General features: G+C 36.2%; 1 protein-coding gene across 5 annotated transcripts in view; it reads right to left on the bottom strand.

Annotated features, from left to right (window-relative positions):
* LOC134540972 (F-box/LRR-repeat protein 4) overlaps window positions 1-21,323 on the bottom strand; it is a 69,590-nt gene that overhangs the window by 32,480 nt on the left and 15,787 nt on the right. For 2 of the 5 annotated variants that reach the window (XM_063384065.1, XM_063384064.1), the window contains exons 4-9: window positions 19,652-19,838; window positions 10,145-10,279; window positions 7,454-7,579; window positions 4,986-5,110; window positions 2,822-2,931; window positions 319-480 (exon numbers count right to left, since the gene is read on the bottom strand). In XM_063384065.1, the coding sequence (XP_063240135.1) occupies window positions 319-480; window positions 2,822-2,931; window positions 4,986-5,110; window positions 7,454-7,579; window positions 10,145-10,279; window positions 19,652-19,838 (845 nt within the window). The remainder of the gene's footprint in view (window positions 1-318; window positions 481-2,821; window positions 2,932-4,985; window positions 5,111-7,453; window positions 7,580-10,144; window positions 10,280-19,651; window positions 19,839-21,323) is intronic. The other 3 variants (XM_063384066.1, XM_063384067.1, XM_063384068.1) reach the window with 2 other exon arrangements.

Genomic DNA, 21,323 nt, shown 5'->3' on the forward strand with positions numbered 1-21,323 from the left:
AAATGTGTGATTTTTTTTAATAACATGTGGTGAAGTTTAGTGTGGGACTGGGATTCGAGATTCGATGACAAACACTGAGGATTCGAACAAGGATTCGGATTCGACCAAAATGTGGATTCGTCCCATCCCTAATACTAATGATAATAAAAGCAAATATTTACTAGAGAGAAAGAGGGAGACACACACTCGCACACGCATGCTCTCTCTTGACTCTCCCCCCCCCCCCCCCCCCACTCCCCAACACAACATCTGTGGCTGACAACCGACTGTTGACGAATCACGAGTGGCTCGCCAACGTACACATGCACCTTCACCTACCCAAGTTGATGTGCTTCAGGCAAGGGGAAGCCATAATTATGGCTTTCAGTGGCTCGACGGTTATGAGCGTGTGGTACAAGTCCAGGCGTTCCAGACCTTTCAAGGTGGACAGGGAAAAGAAGCCGGAATCCGTGATGTCGTTGCAGTTCTGAACAGCCAGCTCTGCAAGTAAAGTAAAAATGTAATTACCGCCGGATATGAAAACAATTTTAAACTCTCTACTAAATAAGGAGAGCTCTCACAGTCTTCAGTTATGACCACTTATGTATTCATTATAAAAACTAAAAATCCCCGACAGGGTTTGGTAGTCAGGGAAATTTAATGTTCTATCTACACTAAAGGCTCTTCAACACGGACATTCGGGACCATGGATGTACTGGATTAGGGATTTTGCTGAATTATTAAACATCAATATAGTTTAAGCAGGCACACCAAACAAAATTAATATACAGTAAAACAATATTAAAAACAAGTTGTGGAAAGGTGCTCTATACTGTTTAAAAAATTATCTGATATCGCGTGTCCATGATTCAGATCTCGTCTTCCCACAAAATGATTAAACCCTAAAAACTACTGATGCTATTGACTTGAAATTCAAACAACTTCTATAAAGTAACACCAGGAATAATAAATAAAGTCACTGCTTTATCTTGACATCTCATTTTTGAAGATACAAAGAAAGATTTTACATACCAAGGATTCCAACCATACCCACCAACTACCCATTTCAGTTCAAAAGATCAAAATTTTCTGTTAAATTATCTTTTTCAATGACATTTAGGTATTCAAGTGAGTAAAAGTTGGATCAGTCATGGTCAGCTATATGTAAAATGTTCTCGAGTTTGTGACTCCAAGATTCCACTAAGACTAAATTATTTATCTGTGTTTCATGATTACGTGACTGGGCGAGCGTCTTCCAGGTATGTCTGGTGTTACAATATCGCTCACAGTAGTTCAGTGCGGACGCAAACGCGTCCCGAGTGGCTCGGTCAAATAAGACAACGGCTTCTCTTGTAGCTGGCCGCCAACTGCAAGGGAGAAGATGCTATCGCAGGCATAACGTGTGCAGACTATGATGGGTGTTCAGAATTTTTTTTCTCGCAAAATAATGCCTACCTCTATACGTATTAATAAACAATAATTGTCATCTTTTCTTATCTAAATAATCTGTGTGAATTATGCTGTCCACGCGAACTAAGTTACAGGTAGAACTTGGTTATACTAGAGGACCCACATTCGTCTGAATATGGGCAATATTTATGTAGAGATCAAAGAAAATAACTGGATACTTGTTTACCTGAGCAGCCTCTACTTGACAGTGTATTGCTATCTAATGCAGCATTATCACTTTTTTTTTAATTGAAGACGAGAATGGAACGGCAAATGTACCTTTGGTTATTTTCCGACCAGTCAGTAGTCGCTATATGATCACGATTATACAGCATTAACATTGATTATGTTATGAACATGGGAGACGAGACCGCGATGCCAGGTTCGGAGCTGGCTGGCGGTCCCGTACATTCATTGACGTAAGGCATGCTACGCGTACCTGGCCGTCGCTTGACCCCCTCCCCCACTCCCGCGTGTCGCCCTGTCTCAGCGCCGTTATCTACCGCTGAGCGGCCTTGGGAATTACGCGGGCCGACACGCGAAGTGGCGTGAATGAGCGACGCCCTTCTCGACTGTTCGGGCGTCAGGTCGGCCCAGGATGACGCGACTCATCAGAGCCGCTCTCGTCGCTTCTAGAAGGGCGTCACAGACTACTTAAGCAGCGATTCCGACCTTTACACAGAGTTTTTGGTGTTGGAGTTCAGCGACGGTGAGTGCCGCGTGTGAGGCGAGTCTCGCGACAGAGTCCAGCAAGGAGTGCAGCGAGAGTCCCGAGACGGAGTTCCACGAAGAGTGCGGCGGCGAGAGTTCTGCGAGAGAGTTTTGTGATGGAGTTCAGCGATGGGTGCCGCGTGAGCCCGCGAGTGAGTTCCGAGCGAGTCCTGCGACAGTTCCGAGAGTTCCGAGTGAAGGGAAGTGCGATACCGGTGAAAATGGTGAGATCCATGACTTTTCCAGGGTTCAAAGTAAATTCCCAAACTTTCCTTGACCAATTTCAACTTCATCTTCCCTCACTTTCCAGAATGTGGTCACCCTGGATTCAATATAATTCTTTTTATACCACTCAATAAACTCTTAAAGCTCATATCCAGTAAAATGTAACACTTAATGCAAAAAAACAATTATTGATACATATACTATAGAATTTGTATTGAGTACGCAGCACAGAAAAGAAGATGAGAGAGTATTCTTCACGCGCAACCAAAAGACAATTGTGTTTATGTTCTTCTAGCGACTACTGACATGTTATGAAACTACGTATGATGCCACTGCTTGAAATTTGTTGAAATTATTTTACCATTATGACAATCTTGTTTGTAACGTAAGGTTTGACTAGTAATTTTTTCTACTGCAACTAAAATTTTCCATCAAAATATATTTTACTAAGGCTTACCTTTTAAATTTTTCCACTTCTCGGCAATTAACACCATTGATGCATTGTTCACAAACTTGCAACAGTTCAGTCTTAAGTGTGTCAGCTGACATCCACAGTCACCTATAAATCTGATAGAGAGTAAGGGAGAAAAAAAAACAAGGGTGAGATGATTAAATTTAAGCCACTATCTTTCACAATAAAAGTAAAATAAGTAGTAATATTATGTTAATACAGTCACTGCTTTTGTTAGCAGTATAAGCAAGACTATTGGGGGAAGAAAAAAAAACAGAATTGAATAATCCCACAAACACAATCATTCTCTTCAACTACACCACATAAATCTGTGAATGTTTCATGACATTTCCCTGACGAAAATTTTCTATTTCCCAGACTTTTTTTCAAATCATTTTCCTATTTAACAATTTTCTGAAAGAAATAAGAACATACAGCTGACCATGCCTCTTTGCTGCCATGGTAATTCTCTCTTTACAATTTACTCATTTCAAAAAGACCTTGAATACACCACTATGTATAGTTATGCTCTAACACATCTAAAATTAAAAATATCCTTTTAGCTACTGGGTGATGTTAGACTGTTTCACTGTGACTCTTCCAGGATTTCAGTTAAATTTCCTGACTTTAACCAACTAATTCCCACTTCTCTAACTTTTCAGTATGTGTACACCTTCATAATTTACTGTAGATTTTAGCGAATCCAGTTAGGTTTTTATTTGAATCACATTTTAATCAACCATTTGCAGCTTTACATCACTTATAACCAGAGTCCCGGAAATATTGTGACTTGTGAATTTGCAAAACAACATCCAAATCCAAACACTACAAAACAGTAGGAAATGTTTTGTAATGAAAGTTAAATATGATTTAAAAGGTATTTTGACTTCTGATTCACTCACAAACTTATTTGTAAATGGTTTGAATCTTCGTATTTATTCGCTAATATCCACAAATTTTTAGTTAAATGACTTTTTTCAATCATAAAACAGATGCAAAAGCACGATGATAATGGTACACTGAACTATACATATAGTACACTGCGTCAGATAATACGAAATTCCAGAATTCTGAGGGGTTAGGTTTGCAAGACAAAAAAAAGAAACTTTCATTATTTCATGGATATAAATATCTACTATTTATTAAAGGAGTATTTATATTAGCTTCTCTGAAAATATTTTGTTGTACGTTGGGTATGAATTGGGATTAAATTTTTACATAAATGCATCCAGTGGCACGAGAAATAACTGCGCTACTTGGGGCTGGGTGGCTTGCTTGTGGTCTAATAATGGTTAAGTGGGATGCTGATGGGTCATGTTAAACGAACATGGGTACCTACAGTGTACCTTTGGTGGAGGTTAACCTACAACTGAGAACAGAGAACTGATTTTTTAAGAACCAGAACCGAACCGAGAACCGGGAGAAAAGTAGAACCGGCACATCACTTATCTCTGCCTAGTTTTTCGTGTTCGAACGTTACTCTGAAAAAAACCAGTTTTTAGCCATTTCTTCTATCGTTAAAATGCAGTTTTCTTTAGAAGCTCTGCATACCATGTGTGCAGACCCTTGAGTTATAGGGCATCTGGAACTCATATACAATTGGACGGTCTCCGGGTAAAAGGTAACAAGTCAAGATTTCACTTTTTGCAGGAGAAATAAAAAAAACTCTTAGTAAAAAATTGAATTTAAAAACTTAAATTTTTCTTACATTATTCTTTTATTTACCAACATAGTTGCCAATGATTAAAAATGCAATACATATTCTAAGCAGTGGCGTAGCCAGAATTTGTGTATGGGGGTGTTAAGAAGCATGGCCCCCCGTATTAAAGGGGGGGGGGGAATTTGGATTTTAAGGTGTCAAATAGTGCTATTATAGCAGTTTTCGGTACTTAAATTTAAATATTGTAATGGTCAAATTTTTATTAATTTTAATATGAAATTTGTTTGAGTGATTAATAAGAAATTAATTAAAGATTTGGTGCTAAGGGAGGGGGGGGGGGGTGTTTGAACCCCTGAAACCCCCCCCCCCCCCTGGCTACGCCCCTGATTCTAAGTATACTTAAGAGTTTATTGCTGGAATAAACTAAAAATCAGCAAAATGCGACTTGTTACCTTATACCCGGAGACCAGAAGGGTATGCGTCTGAGCAAGGGGGGAGGAAGCCCTTCACCTGGCGAAGTGGTCGGCGGTGACGCTCCGCAGGCTGCCGCACCACGACAGGTCCAGCTTCCTGAGGAGCCGGCAGCGGGGCGCGAGGGCCGACAAGGTCCGCCCTGTCGCACAGAACCAATACACCTACGACAGTTAACGCGCCTGGGGACGACACGACCCACGCCTGCGACACTGGAGCAGCATGAGTAGAGGCGATGGAACAGGAATGCATGTCTCATACACCAGATGACACCACAACATAAGTAATTACATCCCTATAGTGCCGAAAAGCAAAGTAAATCCTACAATAGCAGAATGTCAATAAAATTCACTTCAAATTTAAAAAAAAATAATTAAAAATTCTAATATACAGAATCCAACCAATGTCTTTATTTTACCATGAAGTCTGTACCAAACTGTCCAAGAACCAATGGACCAGGAAGAAAATTTTTTTTTACATCTTGTTTGATTCTGCTCCATGCATCTTTTACTACTATTTTTACACTTCGGATATCGGTAAGTTTAAAAAAAAAAACACGAATGCTTTCCTTATGTGGTCATTTTTCTGGCTCTGTGTTGAGATTGGTCAGTCGACACAAGGTTGTCTCCTCTTTGTTGTAAGGGAAGACAACTTCGTTGCTAGTTTGGTTGTCTCTCGATCGTCGCTACATGCGGCCGCGTCGTCGGCAGCTCGCCGGAAACAATGAAGTAAAGTTACGAATAGCTAACTTCACGCCTGCCGACTGCGGCCAGGCCGAAACATAATTTTTTTATTATAAATTTTTGGACTTGCATATTTAAACCCTAGTTCAGCGGTTCCCTAAAGGTGTTCCGCGGAACACAGGGGTTCCGTGAGTCAGGACGAATGTCATATAACGCAGGCACAATCACTGTCAAATAACTTTCGTTGAGGGAGTTGGGGATTCGCCAAAAGAAAAGTCGATCATAGGGATCCCTGGCCGAAAAAAACTGGGAAATGGTGCCCTAGTTATTCACGAGTTATCATTGTTAAGGGCGGTAGGTAAATTGTATTTAGTTAAGCAATGTTATAAAAATGATTTTCGCTAATTTCATCTGGAATCTTATGCCATTTTTACTTTTTAAAAATATATTTTTGAGTTGCAAAGTCTGTTTCATCATATACACACAGACACAGACACACACACACACACATATATACATACACACACACAGCAAGATGGCTGCTACTGTATCACATGGTGTTAGATAAATTATGACTATCGATTTATACGCCATTCAAACTATGACGATTACTTCTTTTAATGCCCATCTCAATGGAGTGTCTGTGTTTGGTAGTGTTGTAGTCCATAGCCGTTGACTTTTTCTTTAAATTTTTTCCACATCTGGTGCATGTGATGGAAAGAATACATTTTGTTTCCAAGTTTGAAATTACAATTGTGCCATGTTTTGAATCATTCATGCGATTTTTCAGTTACTTTTTAGCGATACAGTAGTGAAAAGTATCCTTGCACACTCGTTGCATGTTTAAAACTTCTCTTTTTGTTCACGTTTTTGATTATAAAGTTCCAGTAAAACATCAAAAAATTGCAGAAATGACTTAATTAACCTCAACAGTGATTGTTGGTATAGGACACACTTACCAAAGATATGTACTATGTTCAATATTCGTAAGGAAACGAATATTCATTATTTCAAAGTGTTAATATTTGAAGTCAAACTGAATACGAATAGTTTATTATTCATATTCAAAAATTTGAATATTCGTACAGGCCTACCGATAATACAAACCTGAAGAGAAGATAATTTTGTCAACTGGCAATATCATTACAAAATTTAATCACAATATTTATATTATTTTGAAATCATTTTCAAATAAAGTTCTAAATATTTTCCTCATTAGGTACATGCTTAATACATTAAAAAAAAAAGAATTGCATATGCTCCAAGGAAACTTGCAAACAATTTTATACAGCACCAATTCTACTTTTTTTTAAGGCATTGTAATTTAAATTTAGGAAAACTACAGATATGGCTAAAAAAAATTGTTTCTAATACTTTTTTAAAGATTTAATATAGAATAATAAAGAAAAGGTTTAGAAACTACCTAGAAAAAGACATACCATAATTTTAGAAGAATATGAAATGTAAGTTCTAAGCAATTTTCCCGCAAACCTAATTAAGCCAATGCATTAGTATTATGTTAGTTAAAACTTCACTTTGTTTCTTTGCATTATTCAGGAATATTTGTACTAACCATATTTTATTACATTTAATTGTTTACCCTTGGAACAACAACTTTATAATAGACATACTTTTGTATTAAACAAATTACATAGCACTATAACTCTTTTGTAATTTCTAGGACTGTGAAAATTTGTGTGTTAATAAGAATTTTAATTTAACAGGGTTTTCATTAGTGAGGTTTAACTACGTGCATATTATACATAAACAATCTGTTTGAACTGAAAATAAAAAAATTAAAAATGAAAGCATGAAATATTATACCTTCAAGTTGACTTCGGTGTAAAGCTGGTAATCACAGGCCAAGTTTTGGAATCGTTTGTCGACTTGACAACATCTACACAGAGACTTCAGATCCAAATACCCAAATATTTTGAAAATAATTTCATTCTGGAACAAAAAAAAATGAAAACAATGGTTTAAAATAAAAACATAACCAAATGTTGAGGAAGGTGGAAGGAGGTAAGTCATGCACAATAGAACCTAGCAATTAGAATATTCACGTAGGTTGTCGCTCTTCCTCTTCGATGGTTGAGCCCAAGCTGAAAATACCTGTGTACACTCAACATGTGACCCGGCTGAATCAATTATTAACAGTAGTAATTAACATCTTTCACATGTGAGGGGGGATGAGAAGAAAGTAAACATAAAAATAAATTACATAAAACCTAGTGTAGTGTATATTGTGTTGATTGATGCAAAACTATAAATGCTAGTTGTTATTCTGAGGTATCAAATTAAACTGTTTGACAGGCCTAAAATAAAGAAATAAATTATGCTCATAGAATTGATTCGTTACGTTAACTATAAAGGCCTGTAAGTGTGACTTTTGCAATATTTCCTTCATAAAGTTACTTATATTTAAGCACACTAACTGGTGAATCTTTATTGTATTTTTACTATTGTATTACGTCAGATATAGGATGTGATTATAGCAACACCAGATGCAATGTGTAGGGTCCTGGGTTGAATAATACAGCAAACTATAATACTGTGATGTCAATATGATGATTCACTACACTAGGTTGGAATTTCAGACTCTCAGGTAATCGGCGAGGTGGGCACTCAGCGACTCAGGACCTCCAGGTTGTAAGCGCAGTCTGGTACTAGCTGAGCTATGATGGTAGCTATCGTAAGTGTCGATTCCTCAGCTTCTGTAGTCCTTGGGAGCTGTAAAATGTTAGGACTTGGAATGCTTTCACCGAAGTTGACCAAATCGGCATCAGCAACTAAAAACTGGCGCAACAAGCAATTCTGCAGGCGGCAGGAACGAATCTCGCGCGACGCGGAAGCTTAGTCTCTGCACTGCATTCTGCCCTACGTCTAGCAAGAAGAATATTGCCAACATTCTGAAAGACACTTTCAGATGAATAAACTACCACTCGCGGTTGTACCGGAAGTATTCCTGTCATCCGTGTGGGTTTCTAGGGACCCAGAATTGCCCCACACGCGGATGACGCCATCAAGGATGTGAATTTTCTGCTTGTCATTCTCATTCTCCCTAATGCTTCCCTTTCGATTTTGTTTCGACACCAAAGAGCAAGCGTGCTAAGACAAATACTGAATGACTTGCAAACCCATTGTAGTAGATATATTCCTATATGTATTCAGGAAAAAAATATTGTGTGTTTTAATGTAGGTAAATTAAAAAATCAATCATAAAAATAAATATATCAAATAACTATGCATAAGGAATTACATAAATAGAAGATAAAAAATTAAATGAACTAACTATGATGTAGTGTTACTCTTTATCTGACTGTCCCAATATATCTGATTTTACATAATTTTTTATCAATAAAAACAATTAATACAAACATAACTTAAACAAGCACAAATAATAACAATACTGTAAGAATTTCCAATTATTACAAGGTACTAATAAATCAGAAAAAAATATTTTATAGATAAATACCTTGCATGAAATAAATATACTGCAAACTGAAATTCACGTGGACCAATAATGTTTTGCAAGGATATTTAAATCTTGCACAGAACTTGATAGTATACCAAATAAAGGTCTACAAATATACACCTGCACAAAACTATTAACATATATATCACACTAATCACAATAGCAATATAATAACTAGAAGAATTAGTCACACATATTGCAAGAGCAATAATAACTAGAAGAATTAGTAACACCTATTGCAATATCAATATAATATCTAGAAGATTCAGTCACACCTATCGCAATGGAACAATATAATAACTAGAAGAATTTTTTCTCCCTTTACAATAACTTTCAAAAGTTTGAGTCAAGCATACACAGAATTTCATTTCATGAAAAAGGGGGGAGCGGGGTAAACCACTGTTTGCTTTCAAATTCTTTCCTTTTGTTGGAAAGACAGATTTTTTTAGATATCTACCCCCTCCTACAACCCTGAGAATGGAACAGAAACAGAATAAAGTAATTTGTACGCAAAAAACCAAATGGTAAACAAACATAATGACATAATCATTCCAAATAATGGGTGTCTACCAAACTAGAGTAATGAAATTCCTTGCTAGACACCCTGATAATATTTTTTGGAAAATTATTCCCAGCAACCAAACGGTCATTTCACCCAGCACCAAAAAATTGAAGAGAACAAGAGAAGTAATATTCTCACGCAGCAAATGTAGAATAACTTTAAAAAAAAAAATGTAATGCCACAAAGAAATTTAATATTTTTTTAATACATTTTTTTCCCACAATTGCAAAGTATATGTAATTTATGTTAACTATGGCTGTGTAACTAAAGTATTTATAGTTATTAAAATATTTTATTTTACTTATTATTATTATTGCCTTTTTATTTATGACATTTGTTCAAATTAGCAGTATTAAATTTGTTTGTTGAAATTAGCAGTTTTAAAAGTAGGTGTATGAAATACACACGTTTGTTGAAAACTGGCCCTTGGCAACCTAGTATGCAGGTAAACAAACAAACAAATGAACCTGCTACATACCGGCAGAAGGTCGAACCCACAGCCTGGCTTCTCGCTAGCGACAGGTGCTACCAGCTGTGTGGCAATCTCCGCCTCTTTCAACAACTGCGGCAAATCATTGGCTAGGAACTTTTCAATAGAGGACGGGATATCCACCTGAAACAAAGAAATACGTAGTAGCATTCTGTCTCAGCTGACACATGACATCAGCTTAAAATTTTAAACTCAAAAGTACAAACGTAAAACAACCGCGCAAAAAAAAAACCAAAACAACTTACCCCACACCTTACTGCCTAGGTCAGTATATGCTGTTACTGTTTTACTTTAACGTTTAAACTTTTGTACACGCAATAATCATCACTACAGCTACATGTAAAATTAACACTAAATAAGTAAATAAATCAGAAAGTCTACAAGTCAAGAAAGTCACAATAAAATGACCAAACTGAAGGACTGGTCACAGACGCAACGAAAATGTACCGAAATAAACAGTATCATGCTAGAAGTGACAAAATTTTGATTTTCCAGCAGCTTTTGCCAGACTAGTATTTAGTTCTTGACCACTGAATCCAGTTGTTACACTTGTATATTAAGTATAAGTATAAGGTGACAAGAGGCAAAAGAACCTGTGCAGACATTCGAATGTCATCGGCTGGTCTCGTGATGAGGCGGTGAGTGGGGGGGGGAGGGGGGGGGGGGGGCAGATTTTTAAAAAACAAACAAACTTTTTTTTTTAAACCAGTGTTTTAAGGTTTACACCAAATTTTGTGTATGATGTTAGTTATTTTGGTTCTCAGTACATTCAAATGAAAGCCATACAACATTCCACTTTCTGCCACTCATGTTGAACCAGAAAAATTATAACATCAAAGAACTGAAGTCCAGCAAATCTGCACATCTGACTGGGACTTAACCACAGAAAGGGTTCTCCATAGAATGGGTGTTTCCCACAGAATGGAGATTTTCAGTTCGATCGGGGATTTCCTACAGAATAGTAATTGAATGTTTAATATTTTTAATTTTAAAGGAGAATTTAGAGCTGGTAGCTGGGTATGTTTTACAACTTATTCAGATAATTTAAATAAAAGATCTTGATTAATATATGATTTTTTGTTCCTGTAAATCACAACAAACATTAATAAGCAAACTTTTGTTGTTGTTATTAGAGGGAAATTAGACTTTTCATTAAAAAATTAAAAGATATTCTACTTAAAAATACATTTTAAAAAAAATTGGTTCTTTTTTATAAGAATTACCTGGTTTAAACCATTGTGGCTTAAATCAGCCTACCCTCGTGAAGAGTGTGTTGAAAAGGGAAGAAGGTTAGTCTTGCAAGCTGCCTCCTAGCTGATGATAACATTGTTCGCGCTTGGATGTCTGGCGGCCCGAGTTACAAAATACAAAAATACAATCTACGTAACTGTTCCTAAGACTGCATCTAAATCAGATAGGCCACTGCAGGGATGCACACAGGAGACAGTGTACAACATTGCTACACATTTCAGTGAACAAAAAAAAGTTGTATAAACTGGTGTACAATGTCACAAACAAGTGCTGCAACAGTTGCCTCTGTATCAACTATTAAATTTCAGCAGAGGGTGAGGCAAAGAGCAAAACCAGTTGGAATTTTTCAATATCTCCAGGTAAGAAAACAGAACACGGGAAAACAATAGAAGTAGACGAAATTCACGTGTGGTGCTGTGTGTAGAATAATCCATGAGTTTTATGCTGTAAAAAAATTGGTTTCAACTTTAAAGAAATTGAATGAGGCATTGCAAGAAGACAAAATTTTAAACAGTAGCAGGGGATAATCGAGAAACGTATTGATGGAGAAAAAAAATATGTATGTATTTTGACCGAAAAGCCTGAATTAGTTGCTTGGAAAGGGCCCTACCTTGAAACTATACGTTAATTTCCAAAGGCTGGCAAAACTGTTGTGTATATTGATGAAACTTATGTTAATGCTTCACACAGCGTTAAGTTCTTGTTGGCAGTCTGATGCAGAAATAAGCGTCACGATTATTTATTGTGCATGCAGGTGGAGAGAATTGGTTTGTTCCGAATGCTTCGCTTATTTTTTTAAAGTCAAAGCAGAAGGCCGGAGACTACCAGCACGATATGAATTTATAAAACTTTTCAATGTGGGTGAAAATAAATTTACTCCCAAATTTACCTGTAAAATGCATAAGTGCTGTATAACGTTACAGATATAAATGTTAATTTGAACAAACAATCTACAGCATCACCCCGTAAACAAGACATCCAAAACTAGCTGACAAAAAAGAATATTGCATTTTCTGCAAAAAATGCCGAAAGTGAGTTTTCTACTTTTAGTTAAAAGTGCACCACCAGCAAAACAATTTAAAACAGATGCATTAGTAATGGAATATAGCAATTATTAGAGCCAAGATTTTATGGTGTTATGAAAAAGGACTTTTCGTCATTAAGAATTGTGGATTTCGTCTTTATCGTCATAAAAAATTAAAACACATATAATAACATGTACACACCTAGCAGAGCTGCCTTGATCAAATACTTCAATAATTCGTGGTTAGAGACTTAAAATATGCACATTAAACAATACTATATTGAGAGTACATAAAAAATTAACAACTAAAATATTTAGTATTCTTATGCAGGTAAGTACTGTTCCTGAGTTCAGGAGAGAGTCTAAATTAATTAAAATAGAAACTACAGTTAAACTTTTGTTCTATAAATGCAATATAATTAAGCTCAGGAAAAAGCCACCATTGTCAGCAGTTCAGCATTCTCTGGTTTTAGAGATCTTCTTCTGTCACTTACAACTACAGAATATGTACTTAGAAAAAGATCTTTCTGAGTCCACATTCGTTGCAGGTATCCATATTAACTTTAAAGCAGCAGCTGCAAATTCAGGATAATCCACTTTCATTTTGTTTACTTTATGGGCCCAACATTGTATGTGGTACATGTGGTCACCAAATACACCTTCAAGGGTACCAGCAGATTTTGTCATGTACCTGGCACTATCTGTAACATACGCAATTATGTTTTCTTCCTTGACTTCATATTTGGAGCATACATCAATCACTGCCCGAGAACAACAAACAGCATTTGCTGCATCAAGGACACAAGAAGCCCCTAAGATAACATCTTGTTCAGCACCTGGTTTCAGAATTTTAAACAAGATGTTGAAAACACAATTATTACTCTTGTCAGTGGTTTCATCTGCGAGTATGACCACATCTTGCCCCAAGAGCTGCTGCTTGATTTCCACTTCTTTTTTCTCTCTAAGTAGGGGAATGTACTTTTTCCTCATCCAATCCACTGTTGGAAGATCACCAGCACCACTTACATGCTTCTGCATCCATGCAGTCAGCTTGCTGTTGTCAAGTTTCTCAAGAGGAATACCTGCAGCTACAAAGGCTTCAACAGTTTCGAGAACAAAATCTTTTGTTTTTTTTGCGCATATTTGCGCCACTCCTGCTTCTGGGATAGAAAGCTGTCGTTTCAAAGTGCATGGGGATCGTTTAGCTTTTACATGTTTGTCGCTAATTATGTGCTTGTTTACCGTGTCCTTACGTTCATGCTCCAAACGGCAATTACAATATTTACAGAAAAGTATTTTTCCGTCACTGACATATAATCCCTCATTCTTAACCCTTAGCCGGAGACGTGAAAATATTTGACATATCTGGTGACGTGGTGCCCCTCAGACCCCAAAATGTTTTTTAGAAATTAACTGATTAGAAATTACTTTTGTTCCATGTAAAATTATTTCATGCATTTTTTATACTTATTAATTAAATTTAAAAATAAATTAGTAAAAAATTATTTACCAAATATAAAATAAAATTTTTTCCATTGGAGTTTGCTCAAATAAATCTAAAAATGCCTATTTGTAATACTTGCTTTTAAAAAAAAAATAAGCAAATGGTAGCCTAAAAGTTTTATTTGCTATTCAATATAGATATAGTGAAAAAACAAAATTTAGAAAACTTCTACGAATAATAAGACTTTTTCATAAAATCTACAACAGATAAATTTTCCCAACAAAAATAAATTACTTTTTTCCCCCCAAATATTTTCCTTGCATAACCAATGCTTAAACCACAACAAAATATATAATCTAGCTAACTAGAAAGCACATGAATACTTATATATTTTGAAAATGGCATTTCTACATAAAATATATTAGTCGAACATTGTTTGAAAAAATTAATTTGTACGAAAAGTACTCTGTAGTACAGTATTTGCACATGTTTGCTCTGCAATCATCACACATTGCTTTTCCACACACACTTTCATCACTTAAGTCACTAAAAATATCTTTCAACCACTTAGAAATAGTTTCGTCATAATCTGGATCGCCCACACGCACACATGTTCGTTTAGAAGCCATTTTATCACTTCTGAGATAGAAACATATCTGGTGACGTGGTGCCACTGCGACCCCAAGTTATCTTTGAGACCTGATATTTAGCGCCAGACAGCGTAAACAAATCTGACACTGCAGGAGGAGACTATGTGATATCCAAGCGAAAGGTAGATGGCACCACAAGCAAGTGCCTTGAACTGCACATAGATGGCAGCAAGTTAAAGTTTTGCTGGGGTCACGGAGACCCCACGTCTCCGGATAAGGGTTAAACTCGTCAGCACGTGATGCCGCAGTAGCTTTATTTTTCGGCATGATTAAGAAATTTAGCTTTCATTTATGCACGTCATTTGTAAACAAAGCCCGGAGGTACCCAAAAACTAGTATTTACTGAAGTTTTAGCGAAAAAATAAACCGCGGGAAGCCTACTTTTTACAGGCGAGAGAGCCATATACTCAACCCGAAGTAAAAGGTTAGGTTATGTCAGGTCAGTGAAATAAATGTTTTTATTTATTTTCCGGGAGGGTTGGGTAGGTAAGCGTTATTTAAAATATTTAATGACCGTAAAATAAATAAATCCTTGCAATATGGTGCTTTTTCATTAGCGATCGGAAAACTTTGATTATGTTACGATTTTGGCACTCTCGCCTGTGAAGTGTGAAATGAAAATGAAGGCTTCACGGTAAACTGCTTATTCAACAAGCACACAAAATTGCGTTACAGTGAAATTTCATTAAATATTAAGTGATCATTAAATATCAATGTTCGCTTTTATTTTATTTTCATACGTATTTATTTAATGAATGCAGTTTTTTTCACGTGTATTTTTCAAAGGATACAGCAAACAAGGCGCTGAGATTTTTCACGTTGTTGTGTTTGTTAACTTGATAATTTTAAGTTACGATCGTCAGTTGTTAATATTGCGTGATCTCTAGTGGCTAGATGCGTTTAAAAACCCTAACCTAACTCCGATAAAGATCTTTTTTTGTTCGTGAAATCGTCAATTTTTGTGATATCTTGTAATTTTTTAAGATGAATAATTAACGCATTAAATAACCACCACACTGCAGTTGGATGACGACCATTTCTTCTACAAACAGATACGGAATTTTTGTCAATCAACCAATAGTCGGTAGTTAACGATTTAAATCAATATTGAGGTGTTTATTTGTGGTTAGAAAACATTTCGCATTTTTCGCGGTTTGGGATGAATTTCGCGTGAAAATTCGCGATTTCGCATAAAACCATATAATCTTGGCTCTAGCCATTATGTCATTTGTCTGCCTTCATACCATGCTAATCTGAACCCTTTTGAGCTGGTATGGCTTGAAAAAAAAAATATATATATATATCCAAGAAGAAATATCTTCATTGCTAGATATAAAAAAAAATTGGGTGAGGAGCTGTTCAGCAGCTATTCTGTGGACAAGTCGAACGAGCATTGCAGGCACGTAAAAAAATATTGAAGCGAACTACTTGAAGAGTGATGGGAGAATGGACATTGAAATTGAAAAAAAATAATAAACATCGGATGTTCAAATGGCAGTGATACTGCAAGTGATACAGACAGCGGGCAGGGGCGCAACAACGGGAGGGGGGGGGGAAAGGGTATTCCCCCCCCCTGAAACCTTGAAGTGGGGGCAAATGGGGGCAAAGAAAGTGATGTGTAATCAATTTTTAGATAATAAAACTGCTTAAATAGCACCATTTTCCACCTTGAAATACAAATTTTCCCGGGGGAGGACCCCCAGATCCCCTGCTTCAATTGGGGGGATCGATGATTCTTTATAAAAAGGTATATTGCCCCCCCCCCCTTTGGAAATTTAGTTGTTGCGCCCCTGACAGCGGGCAATGCTGTCTCAATGATTTGAAATACGCAAGTAATTTTAATCTTTTGCTACAGAATTTTTTTAATGTATATATGCAGTGGTAATTCTCTATACCTGTTTCAATACAGTATTTTGATGTGGGAAATACATGAAATAAATAGGTTATGAAGCTCTTGGTATAACCTCAGAGCAGTCATAATTTTTTGATACACCGTAAATTAGACTATCCCAGGGGTCGGCAACCTTTTGAGTCGGAAGAGCCAAAAATTACAATTTACAAAATTTCAAAGTTTTTAAAGAGCCACAAAAAATTTTCTTGCCAACAATAAATAGTACTTGCATAATAAAGTTTTTTTGATAAAAAAACTAATCTATTTATTCAAAAGAAAAATTTATTCATATATAAGTAGTGTTTTTTCACAACAAATTAGATAATATATATGGTCTTATTAGATAATTACTTATTATATTAGTAAAAAATTAAAACAATTAAACACTTACTAACAGCACAGCCTGTAAGTACTAGTAAAACGAAAACCTCGGGCGGATGACAAATTGATAATTTAACTGCTTGATGACATATTGTTTAGTAAAATATAACAAGCGTGGAAAAAAACCAGGCTTACTACTGGTTTGTAATAAAAAAGTATTTTCTGTATAAACGACCTGGTGACGTAGTATTTCTGGAACGGAACTAAAGAGCCGCAGCTTCACATCCAAAGAGCCGCATGTGGCTCGCGAGCCGCAGGTTGCCGACCCCTGGACTATCCCTATCAAATTTTTTTTAGCTATGCGTTTTAAAGTTCCTTTAAAAGTAAATATATACAGTAAATGTTTTTTTCAGGGGTTTTAGGAAAAAAACATCTAAGCAGGAAATATAAATTTAGCAATTATCAAGGTGTGAACTTTTTACCAATGGACTCATCAAGCTATATAAACCAATTTAAATTGAAACCACTGATGGATGCACTCAATGCTCGAATTTTCTTAACAAAGCCAACAATTTTTCAACTTCATCATGCTTCCAGCTTCTATTTTATTTGTCTTTTCAAACACACTGCCACATTACTGTAAAACAATTTACGAAAACACTAAGTTTTTTATTCTTGTCATTGCGGAATAGTTGGCAAACTAAAATATTGTAGGACTAAGTACATACATCTGGAATAGAATGGCAAGGAATGGAAGGATTTGTAATTTTTTCCCCATTAAAGCCAACGGTGCCAACAAACTCGTAACTGCGAACGTTATGTTCTTTTAACCTAATGAATGCACAGAGTTAGCTAGCACTAACATGTAGCGCTAGTGTTCTGGCACACATTTTGTTTATCCATACAATCTTATTTGAACAATCTACATCTATGGTACAGTAGTGATTGTAAACAGAACAACACGTAAAGCATAAAGTAAACCTTTTAACATGTTAAAACTGCACAGATGGGATAAGTGTTGGAACAGTTAGGTTTTTAAAACTTTTTTTTCTTAGCATTTATTGAAATTTGTAAAGCAAACATTATAAGCAGGGAATGCACTAGGAAATAAATACATTGTCCTTATGGGGAAAATGTTGGGACTTAAAAAAATTATAATGCTATAAGCAGGAAAGCATTATAAGCAGGAACACTAACAGGATTCTACTGTATTAAATACATTTTTTATAAGTGTATGTGATCTATTTATTTATTAATTTAAATTGTAACATGTTTACCTACAGCTAAGAGCCAAAGTGGTCGACATCATACATACATATATACAAACAAAAACTTATACAGATACAAATAAAATCAATAACAAAACAAAGAAAAAAATATACACAAAGACAAAAAAAACTATAAAAAAACAGCATCAAGTAGATGGATGAATTTGCATACACCTAATCAAAACAGTAATTTTCAATAAACAACTACCATTATAAAATTAATCATAAAAATAAAACTGTTAGGAGTGACTCCTGAGTTACGGCGTTGCTTCTAGTGAAAGACGGTCTCAAGCGTAACGGTTAGGCTAGATGCCCCTCTTGCCGTGATAGGAGAATGGAAGATGGGTGGAATCCAAGAAGACTCTTATGCTGTTTATTATATTACTGTTGGAGACTATCTACTTAAAACATAAAATTTTAATTCCTAAATTAAAAACTGTTTCATTCCTGCGAATAGTAAATGTGTTTCTTATAAAATTGGCCTATGTTTAATTTTTCTTAATTTATACATGGATTAATATCACTCTGCGGTATAAATAAGTTCTAAGAAATTTTTTTTTTAAATATCATGAACAAAGCTTGAAATTTGTATTTGTTCATTAGGTAGGCATTCTGCAAATAATATTTTTGTAATTTTCAGAAAGAATTTTAGGTTTAAAAGATTAATTTTTAATCCAAAAATCACAACAAAAATTAACAACTTAAGTTGCTAAAAAAAAATTGATAATATTCAGTGAAAGGTTTTTAATCCGGCACATTCAATTCCAAGGCCATGCTGGTAAGCAATTTTTATGGATAATCGAATGTCAATTTAATGTTAACGGTAATACCAAAGGAAATTAATACAGGGTTTTTTACCACATGATTATCAGTTAAATGAAATATGTTTTTGTGGCATGGTTAATTTATTTAAATTGTTTGCCATGTATCTGCATACTCTGGTTTTTAATTAAACGTACTTTCCATGCAACACGTTTAGTTTTTATGAAAAACTTTAACATCAACAAAAATGCTTTTCTCGCATAAAAGTCACACCCTTACATTTTAAAACTTTATTTTAGCACAAAACGTGTGACGATCATGCAATAAAAAACACAGTACACAGTAATTAACCGTACGATCAACTGCAATATAATCACTGGTCATCTTATTTTGGTACTTGGCATTTAAATCCAGTTGTAATATGCTGCCATGTAAAAAAAATAAATAAATAAATTACAAAAAATTTACCAGTTAAATGTGAAATCCAGCCCACAGGAAAACACGAAACACTGTACTGAATTGGAAACTGACAACAAAACAAGCAAGCAAAAATGCATTCAGCGCTGTAGTCGGTGGCCGAGGCCAACACGGCCAGAACACAGCCGATATAATTCTAGAGGTGGTTTGGGGTCCGATAGCAGAATACGTCGACTACAGAATGCCGGACTGTGGTGGGAGGTTGTCTTGTACGAGCGTCCATACGGCAGCTCCACGGCCGAGCGAAACGACCCGAGTGCCAGGGGGGACCAGAGGGGAGAGACGACTACAGAATGCCGGACTGTGGTGGGAGGTTGTCTTGTACAAGCGTCCACACGGCAGCTCCACAGCCAAGCGAAACGACCCGAGCGGGGAGAGAGGACCATGCGTGCATGCTAGCTAGCTACCTGCGCCGGGATGCTGTGGATGTTCAGGTCGAGGATGTGGGACGCCAGGCTGCCCACGCTTGCCTGGTCGCAGCCCCCTCCGCTCCCTCCACCCCGGGCCGGCGCGCGCTTGCTCCCCGCCAGCAGCACGGCGTCTATCTCCGTGTAGTAGTCCAGGTGGCGGTGGCTGAACTCCAGCCGCAGCAGCCTGCGAACCACGCCACTCGCACACTCTGTCATTTCATTCCACCGTCACTACCACATGGCCACATCAGTCAACACACCACCAACGCAAGTCAAAAACACCTCATGACTAGAAACCGGAAAAACTCGCGGGTTCAATGACCTCCAGGATAGTCTCCAATATCCTCTACACACTCGGGCAAATGCCAACTGTTCATGGCCGCTGACTTGTGAGTCGTCTCGACTGGTGTGGCCCGTGATCCGACACTTCTACGAGTGAGGGGTCTCTAGTTGGTCCCTCAGTCCTTCAGATTAACAGTGAACCAATGACAGGAGCAGTACTGAGGTATAATTATTTGATTTTTTAACATAAAACGAAAAAAAACCACAAATTTTTCAGGTCTCTACTCATAACACTGAAATGCAGAAAAATTCACCTCAATTACCTCACTAAAGCTATTGAAATATACAGTTGATTTCATAAATCTTTAGTTCGGTTTTCATTAAAAACCTATAATTTTTTTTATAATGAGTAAAAAAATTCTCTGTCTTTTTTTTTCAATGTAAATAAAAGCAACCTATAGCTGACATCTAACAGACATGGGTAAAGCCTACATAGAAACAGCATGAGTATAATGTAATAACAAGTATAATGATTTTGGTCTTTTATACTGTATACTAAATGATTTTGGTCTTTTATACTGTATACTAAATGATTTTGGTCTTTTATACTGTATACTACTGTTGAATCAGTTGATTATTGTAATTGTGCTCTATAAATGTACTTATTATACTTATGTGTTTTAATTTTTAATGATAAAGAAGAAATCCACAATTTTTAATCATGAAATTAGCTTTTTTTTTATGACACCATAAAATGTTGGCTCTAAGTCATGACTATTAATGGCAAAAGCTCCATATCGCGTGTACGAGGTCAACAGCCAGAACACACCCGAAATATCTGATATGCAAGTGGCTTGATTGGTGTCTGGTAACAGGATTGCCAAACTATAGAATGGCGGACTAAAGACTAGACCTCTGCAAATACTGTTCTGCCAAAACAGTTCTTAACACACTATTTTCAAAGACAACACTTAGTCAATTCATGCACATGGAAAAAAAAGCACCATTTTCCTGATGGCATGATCTTGCGATACAATATGCTTGCTGATTTAATTAAGTATCTTGAAAGATAGCAAAATAGATTTAACAATGAAATATGATTGCAAATTTCCATAAGAGCTGACCTAATTCATTTTGATAGTGATAGTTGAGTTTTATTCTGGCCAGGATCTTTAAACGTACTAAGTTTAAACAAAATGCATAATTTTCCACGGGATCAAGATATACACGATCATGCCTTCAGAATCAGGGGATTTTTCTATCAATTTATTCAGTCAGTTCTCATGCATTTGTTGCTTTTACAGGTCATGTAAGCTATCATAATTTTGAATACATGCATAACTTATTTTCTCTAATAGAAGATGTTTAATACCGTATAATTACCTGC

Source organism: Bacillus rossius, chromosome 17, assembly GCF_032445375.1.
Source record: "Bacillus rossius redtenbacheri isolate Brsri chromosome 17, Brsri_v3, whole genome shotgun sequence".
NCBI classification, from domain to species: Eukaryota; Metazoa; Arthropoda; class Insecta; order Phasmatodea; family Bacillidae; genus Bacillus; species Bacillus rossius.